Below are 8,309 nucleotides of genomic sequence, written 5' to 3' on the forward strand. Positions count from 1 at the left end.
CTTCCGATGGTGCGACTTGGCGGCGTTCCCGCGGGTCGCGGGCGTTCCTGATGCGGCAGCGCTGCTGTTGGCCGCGGGGCACGTGGTGGTGCGGCTGGCCGCCGGCTTCTGCTCTGCCCGGATCTGGGCCCCTCTGGGCCTCATCTGGGTTGGGGTGGGCTGGTGCTCCGGCGTGCGGCGGCGCAGCTCCCTGGTGGAGATGGCGCGGCGTCGGGGGTTGCGGGCGGTGGCGGCCTCGTCGGCCGATGTGCTGCAGTGTGGCGGCAGGGGTTGTCCGGATCCTTTGAGGTCCGGCCGGGCCTATGCGGGCCTGGTAAGCTCCTGTCGTCCCGTCCGGTCGGCTCCGCGATAGCGGTGGTGGTAGTCCCCATCCGTCGGCTGAGTGGCAGATGCCCCCGAGCCCGTTGGCTCTTCGTCCCTCCCCCTGGTCTCGTGCCGGTGGCTCAGAGAGACGGTGATGATGGTTCGATGACCGTGGTGGCACATGTTGGTGGGCGGCAGTTCTGGTGGTGCACTTTAGAGCGTCGGGGGTGGTGGTGGTCGTTTGGGTGGGAGAAATCCCTGGTGGCTCGTCCGTCATCGACGCGGTGACGCCTGCGGGCGCCGCCATACCTTTCTGAAGGGCGTCGGATATACCCCTTCTCCACTGCCCTCTGCGTACCGGGGGGAACCCTTGGACTTGTCCGGGCAGCAGTGGCGTCGTTGTCGCATTCCTTCTTGAAGGTGCTGCCCGGTACGCGACGCCTCAGAGTGCTAGAAGCGCGGTGGTACTTCTCCGGAGGGTGCAGCGGTTGCCGGCCATCTTTGTTTTGTCGATCTGCCGTTGCCGTCGTTGGCATTTATTTCTCTTTCTTTCTCTCTCCTTTTTTTGGGCTGGTTTGTGCTGCGGCCCCAGCAAGCTTGTTGTATCAGATGATTGCTTTATAATCTATAAAGCGGGGGAAACCTTTTTTCTTACCCAACAACGGATGTTTGGGCTGTCCATTTTGAGGGATTGCGTAGGAGATGCCCTAACTATTATTTCTATTTATTCATCTAGACACAACCTCTGAATTTTCTCGATTTTTTTTGTATGTACTGGAAAGTTATGCGTCATTTCCTTTGTAGACGCTGAACTCTCCAGCGTTGGAGACCAAAAACGCGACAGTGACAAACGCTTGACGCGAGCTCCCACCTACTCGCCGCCACCGTCCCCGGCGACGTCGGCGCCGCCGCGGAACCCTCCCGCGCCTTTTCGGTAAGCTCCGCCCCTCCCTCCCGGACAAGCGCGCTCGTCCGTCACCCGCCCTGGAGCCACCCTAGCCCTCTCGCGCGAGCTGTACTCGCCGGAGATTTGGGGGGCGATTTTCAGTTACGTGTTCTTTCGATTTCACTTTGGATGCTGGCGCGGCCTCTGTGAGCAGCGGGAACTAAGCTAGGCTGTTGTGTTTGGGCACCCATGGTTTAGCTTAATTAGCAGTGGGAGTGAAGTGGGGGAAAAAGTTTAGCTAGGGTTTGCAGCAGCGGGGAACTTGAGACGAACGGCGCCTACGCGATTGGGACCAAGAATACTAGTTAATGGTGACTCCTCTAGTTAGCTTGGCACCTGGATTGGGCGCATGAACTTTCCCCCCTATTTTTGCCCAATTTGGTACTCCATGATTTGCCCACATGCTAGTCACGCATCACATTTCTTGGTTTATAACGTTTGTATTGTAAATTTGGGCACCCTTTGAAATGGGTGCATTAATGTTTGCAGGGGCAATGGACAAATTTGTGCGAATTTACAGTGGTGGGGAGCTGGTGAAGGGTCCAAATGGGGTGGAATTCGGGGACCTCTCGGAGCAGGGTATATGGTTCAAGGCAGCACCCACATACAGTGAGCTGATCGACGCCGTGTACAAGAAGCTCGGGCTGGAACCAGCGACACACAATGTCCGCGCACAGGGAAGGACGAATGTTGGCGGCGGCGCTCATCGGCACTTCATCTTGGTGCCTATCGATGACGATATGTCCTGGAGTAACTATGTCAAAGCAGTTTTCAATGGCACCGACTGGAATTGCCTGGAGGTTTATGTTCAGACAGAGGAGCGTCCATCTGCAGAGCCGGTTTCCCCAGAGCCTGCATTGCTGGACAGTGAACCACTGGATGCGCAGCATCAGAATACCCCACCGCGAGATCCAGAACTGGGCGCTTCTCTTTTTGCTCCTTCGATGGTGACCGCCAATGCACCAACCGTTCATCCTCAACATGCTCGGCTACGAAGAATAAGGAGCGCCAGAGCCCGTGCTGGCATTCGTGGGCAGGTTGCAGGTGAAGAGGTTCAGTCTGGTCAATACCAGTGTGGAGCTTCAGGGACAGTTGATACAACTAGCTGTCTTTTAATTGGGCTGTATGACGAGGTTCATCGTGCTCGTGCTTTAGCAGCAGGCCAGGTACATCAATGACAACCTGTATCAGTATCATTATATGCAAACAAAATGTGGTATAGTGATAGAGGACTGATTCTTGTTTCCTTGATTTGGCACAGCATCTAACTGAGCTCAATCCTCGTAACCGTGAGCCTCTCCGGTTTGACAAGCGGTATGAACGTTACCTTAGGCCAGCTGGGTTGATGGGGTTGGCGAACATTTGCAGGGCTGGACTGCCCTCCATTGATCGTGCACTCGTCTCTGCACTAGTTGATCGATGGAGACCTGAGACACACACTTTTCACATGCCTTGTGGTGAGATTACAATCACACTACAGGATGTTGCGATGATTCTTGGGCTACCTATCTCTGGCCATGCTGTCATTGTAAACAAAACAGAGTCCTACATTGAATTGTACCAGCGTTACCTTGGGAAGGCACCTCCTTCAGATAAGTCCCGTCCTGGGTTGAGGGTTGCATGGGTCAGAGCTGAGTTTAATAAGTGCCCTGAAGATGCCGACGAGGAGACCGTAAAGCAGCATGCTAGGGCATACATCCTTAGCCTGGTTGGTGGTCTATTGTTTCCTGATGCCTCTGGTGATAGGTACACCGTCTATCCCTTTCCGCTGATAGCTGATCTTGAGAACATTGGTTCATACAGTTGGGGTTCTGCTACTCTGGCATATCTCTACAGGGCAATGTGTGATGCTTGCAGGAGGCAATCAGATCAAAGTAATCTAACTGGTTGCCTTCTGCTCCTTCAGTTCTGGTCATGGGAGCGCTTCCCAATCGGCAGGCCAGATATGCTAAAGCCGAAATTCCCAAACGTGGATGAGCTAGAGGATGACAGGGATAGACCCACAGTTGGTCTCAGATGGGTTGTGGGGGCGTGCACGTATCGGTCAGCTCCAGCACGTTGCTATGAGCACTTTACAAATGAGTTCGACTTATTAACAGATGACCAGGTTGTTTGGAGCCCATATAGGGACGACCGTGTGAAGACACTACATCTTGCACCTATATGTACCCAGGACTCTCATTTGTGGCTAACTCAAGCACCTCTAGTTTTTTTCTTTATGGTGGAGGTTTACACACCGGAGAGAGTGATGCGTCAATTTGGTCTCCATCAGGAATGCCCGCCACCATTTCGGGACACCAGCGTGGAACTCCATTGGTATGTCCAAAGATATGTCTGTTGTCTGTGCATGGTTGTTTTCAATTCGAGGAAGTTGGAAATTATGTACCAGTAGCCACCCATGAGGTTTTCTGATGATTTTGCAGGTGTTGCCGTGGAAAGGTCCGTAGTGATTGGGCAGATAAGCATAAGTCTTTTGTGGATATGTGGGAAGTAAAGGAGCAGCATGTTATCATGGAAGAACGACCATACGATCATGCCAACTACATGGATTATTTGCGGTGGTACAGACGGTTGACACGTATCCGCCTCTGCACACCGAGAATAAGTAATGGCCACCAGGATGGGGCATCCGTGCGAACTGCAACAGCTGATGATGAAGATTCTTTGCGTGCTTCAAAGCTTCGGTACACCCCCAGAGCTCATCTGATCCACTCAGTGGTAAGATATTCTCCTTGTAAGATGTATTTAATTTTCTCATGACGACACACACTATTATCAAGCGCAGAGATTCAGATCATCTTCTTCTGCATACACATGAATATTTCTGACACCTCCTTGTTTCATCCCAGACTGACAAACTCACTATTCTGGCGAAGGAGGCAGCTTCACAAAAGGGCTGCTCCAGAGGCGAATGTAGCGCTTTCATTGAGCGAGTCACTAGAACGTGTGTAGAACTTGTTGGGGAACTTGGCGGGTCATCACTTTGCGACATTGCTGCTGCGGTTCCGGATTCAACAACTATTGCAGCTGAACAGGGGTCCGAGGGCCAGAGGGACACAGAGGATGAGTTAAATAACTCCATGGTGCCTGATCAGGAGAATGAGTCGGGCCCTGTTCGTGAGAAGCGGACTCGATTCCAGGTTGATCATACACAAGTGAACAGCAGGGTCCATTCAAGGTCACCAAGCAAGAGGAGGGGTGGACCAGCTCCAAGATGAAACCTGCTTGGTGAGTGATTCAGAATTACAGTTTTGCCGCTCTTGTTGGACAGCCGTGACATACTTCATTCTATTTTATCATGCTCTCTTTGGTTTGCCTCTGCTTTAGTTGAACCATCGGGCAAATGATTCTTGGACCATTATTTCTGTGCTTACTGCTTTTGTTTCAAAATTACAGGGCTTGTGTGTTTCAGTCATATGAGGCTGTGGGCTGAAGAAAGGCCATGATGGTTAGCGTGTCCAGAAGTTCATGCCTCTGACAAATTTAACATTGGCTGCGATAGAAGCGATGGAGATCGCAAATCTGCAGTCAGAGGAGTATGGTTCTCGTTTTCTATTTTTTCTTGTAGGCAGTCGTAGCATGGATGATGGATCCCGTGTTTATATGTCCATGGTCTGCAATGAACTCCTTCATTGGCATTGGCACAGCCATATAGTGAACTATTGCTCATTCATCCCATTTGTGGGACTGAAACTTGAAGTGAACTCATTGTACCTGACTGGTGGTTACTCCCAGGCTTTGTTGTCCCTGATGCTCCCGGGAGCGCATGTTGCAGAGATTGACAGAGCAATCGTCTCAGACGACATATGAGGTTTCCTCTGTCACACCTTCAAGGAGTTTCCTCCACATCTGATTCTCCAGCAAATGTGATGTATGATCAGCTTCCCTTCGACAGGGGAAAAACAGATAGGTTGTAACCGGTTCTGGATTCGGTCCGATGTTCCCGCTTTTCTGGTTTCTGCATCATTGGCGGCGATGACTGCTTCAGGGGATGAGGCTTTAATTTTAGTCCATGGAACCATTTGGTGTACTGAATTGGGCATGTTGATCTATGTATCTCCTTGGCCATAGCTGCAATTTGCAAAACCAATACTGTTCCTCAAGTATCTTTCCCCCAAACTGGCTGTTCCTACTAGTATCTTAGACCGAATTTGTATTGTGCTAAATGATGTGTAATGTGTTTCTCTTCTTGAATTCACATGTACAGGGAAACACATGGTAGAATTGAATCACGTAGTCACGATGAACTAAACTGAATTGAAGAGAAATCATGCAGAAATTATGGTGTCTGCTTTAAATCATCTACTGTACTATGAAACACTGAAGAAATGGAATGCTGTTAACCTGTGATGTGGCTGTACTGTTGGGTGCAGATGACTAGAGTTATACTAAAACCTTTCTCTTGAGCTGGGGGACGACGAGCTCGGGCATCCCTCGTCTCGCCGCCGCCGCCACGCGATGCCCCCGCCCGGCAGCCGCGTCGGCACCTACCTCCGCCGCGCGCGCCTCATCGACTCGCTGCGCCTGCGCCTCCGCTCCCCGTCCTCCCCGCCGCCGCCCCCACCGGACGACCCCGTGGTCGCGCTCCACGGCGTCCGCGCCGCGCCCACCCCGGCGGCGGCGCTCTCCTTCTTCCGCGCCCTCCCCTCGCCGGCCCCGCTCCCGCTCTTCCACGCGCTCGCCTCCCGCCTCGCCAACCCCGCGTCGCTCCCCGACCTCCGCTCCCTCCTCGCCTCCTTCCCCCTGCCCCCTCCCCCGCTCGTGCGCCTCCGCCTCCTCGCCGCCGCGGGGGACCGCCCTGCCGCCCTCGCCGCCTTCGCCTCCATCCCGACCACCCCGCACCGCCCCGCCGAGGCGCACACCCTCGTCATCGCCCTCCACGCCGGCGCCGGGGACCACGCCGCCGCCGTGGACGCGTTCGGCGCCATGGTCCGCGAGGGCGCGCTCCCCAACGCGCGCACCTACACCGTCGTCGTCTCCCACCTCGCCTCCGCGGGGTTCGTGGACCAGGCGCTCGAGGTGTTCCGGCTCCTGCCGTCGCTGCGCACGCGGCGGACCACCCGGCAGTACAACGTGCTCGCCGAGGCGCTCGCGGAGGCCGGCAGGTTCGACCAGCTCCGGTGGCTGGTCCGCGAGATGGCGGCCGTCGACGGCGTCATGCCCGGGCCGCAGACGCGGGCCGCCATCGCCGCCATGAGGGAAGCCGGCCACACGGAGGGCACCGAGGACTTCGTCGAGGAGCTTTCGCCGGACGCGAGGATCCCGTACGCCGTGGACGACGCGGTCGGCGAGGGAGACAGCGAGGAGGAAGAGGATGGTGAAAAGGGCACGCCCAGAGCTAAGGAGATGCCGCTCAAGCCATGGCTGGACCCGCGCGAGCTCGCGAGGGCGCTGGAAGGCTGGGACCCCAAGGAGGTGGCGGAGCTGGAGGCCGCCGGGATCGTCTGGACGCCGCGGCTCGTGTGCAAGCTCCTGCGCGCGTTCAGGAAGCCGGGGACGGCGTGGCAGTTCTTCTGCTGGGTGGCGTGCCGCCCCGGCGGCTTCGCGCACGACCGCGACACCGTGGCGAGGATGGCCGCCATTCTCGCCCGCGCCGGCCGCGACGACCTGGTGGAGCGCCTGCTGGCCAAGGTGCGGGACGACGGCATCCTCCTCCCGTTCGCCACCGTGCGACTAATCGTCGACTTCTACGGGCTCTCCAAGAATGCCGACGCGGCGGTGAGGGTGTTCCGGCACGCCGACTCCATCTGCGGCCCCGTGTCCCGGCCCAACCTCGCGCTGCTCTGCTCGTCGCTGCTGAGGACGATGGCCAAGTGCCGGCGAGGGCGCGACGCGATGGAGCTCCTGGAGGAGATGATGGCCACGCGCGGCGTGCTCCCGGACCTGCAGACATTCTCGGGGCTGATGGAGCACCTGGCCGGCGCCGGCGACCTCAAGGGCGTGCACAGGCTGTTCGGGATGGTGCGGCAGTGCGAGCTGCGGCCCGACGGGCACATGTACGCCGTGCTCATCAGGGCCTACTGCAAGCGGGAGCGCGCGGCGCTCGCGCTGAAGCTGTTCGACGAAATGCGCGGCGCCGGGGTCGCGCCGGACGCGCCCACCAAGGCGCTTCTTGTGAAGAGCCTGTGGCGGGAGGGGAAACTCCGGGAGGCGGCGTTGGTCGAGGAGAGGTGCGAGGAGATGATCGTGGCGGGAGGCGGCCTTCCCGGGGCGGCGCCGGGGCATGTGTGGACGGCGAGCGCCGCCGACTTGAACAAGGTGTATGGCATCTACTCCGGCTGCTTCAGGGAGCCTGATGCAGAGCACTTGGCGGCTGATGAAGCCACTGGTTGATGCTGCTTCGCTCCGGAGTTGAGATACCAAATTGACATGCTCGTGGCTGTTCGATGAAAGAGATTGATCCAACAGCACAGAAGTTTCAGTGTCATTGCAGTTGAAGGAGAAGCATGGCAGCATGGAGGAAGAATAATCATTAGAGCATCTATATGTATCCGAGGGAAATTTTCATGTTTGAGGAATTAAGCCCCATCTAGGAGATCTCTCAAACTAATAATACCGCAGAAGTATAGCTTTTTCATCCCCAAAACTGAGCCCTCTGGCCAATTTTGCTCTAGGGACACCACTTCTTATAGCAAAATATACGTGGGCGCCCGACCTTCCTCTCCGCACCGCCCCGCCTCTCGCTGCCGACGCCCTTGGCGGCGGAATCGTTTCGTGTCGCCACCCTGCAACCCTATCTCGCACCTTCTCCTCACTCGCCGGGGTCAAAATCAACATTTTCGTTGCTGCCGAGGTTCATTTTCGTTGGGATCGAACCGCCTGGCCTTGGAGATTGTGTAGGAGGCTCACGCGCAAGCCCCTACCCGGCCGACAGCACTGGAACCACCCAAGTTGACCACCACCGCCGTCCTCGTCGTCGTCTCTATACCCCACCGTGTTGGTTGCGTCCCTTCCCGGGAACCGCCTGTACGGGCTACTAGGCAGTGCCGCCGGTGTCCCCCGACATCGTTCGGCCCTAGTGTAAGCTCTGTAGCCAGCCGTCGTCCTTGTTTGTCTAATT

The 8,309-nt window shown here is 56.4% G+C and overlaps 2 protein-coding genes across 2 annotated transcripts; both read left to right on the forward strand.

Moving 5' to 3' along the window:
* Positions 1 to 980: 980 nt before the first annotated feature.
* LOC123077309 (serine/threonine-protein phosphatase 7 long form homolog) lies at positions 981 to 5,075 on the forward strand. The gene is made up of 6 exons (XM_044499560.1): positions 981 to 1,237; positions 1,739 to 2,415; positions 2,511 to 3,565; positions 3,673 to 3,967; positions 4,099 to 4,477; positions 4,646 to 5,075. Exons 2-5 carry the CDS (start codon positions 1,744 to 1,746, stop codon positions 4,465 to 4,467), a joined length of 2,391 nt encoding a protein of 796 aa, XP_044355495.1. The 5' UTR covers positions 981 to 1,237; positions 1,739 to 1,743; the 3' UTR covers positions 4,468 to 4,477; positions 4,646 to 5,075.
* Positions 5,076 to 5,613: 538 nt separating this feature from the next.
* LOC123077310 (pentatricopeptide repeat-containing protein At5g66631) lies at positions 5,614 to 7,913 on the forward strand. Its single transcript, XM_044499561.1, has one exon. It carries the CDS (start codon positions 5,708 to 5,710, stop codon positions 7,580 to 7,582), a length of 1,875 nt encoding a protein of 624 aa, XP_044355496.1. The 5' UTR covers positions 5,614 to 5,707; the 3' UTR covers positions 7,583 to 7,913.
* The last annotated feature ends 396 nt before the right edge of the window (positions 7,914 to 8,309 follow it).

Source organism: Triticum aestivum, chromosome 3D (assembly GCF_018294505.1).
Source record: "Triticum aestivum cultivar Chinese Spring chromosome 3D, IWGSC CS RefSeq v2.1, whole genome shotgun sequence".
Lineage (NCBI taxonomy): Eukaryota > Viridiplantae > Streptophyta > Magnoliopsida > Poales > Poaceae > Triticum > Triticum aestivum.

Coding starts and splice junctions, on each gene's coding strand:
- LOC123077310 (XM_044499561.1), top strand. CDS start 5,708: ATGCCCCCGCCCGGCAGCCGCGTCGGCACCTACCTCCGCCGCGCGCGC.
- LOC123077309 (XM_044499560.1), top strand. CDS start 1,744: ATGGACAAATTTGTGCGAATTTACAGTGGTGGGGAGCTGGTGAAGGGT. Junction 2,416..2,510: donor GTGCTTTAGCAGCAGGCCAG/GTACATCAATGA, acceptor GATTTGGCACAG/CATCTAACTGAGCTCAATCC. Junction 3,968..4,098: donor CTCATCTGATCCACTCAGTG/GTAAGATATTCT, acceptor GTTTCATCCCAG/ACTGACAAACTCACTATTCT.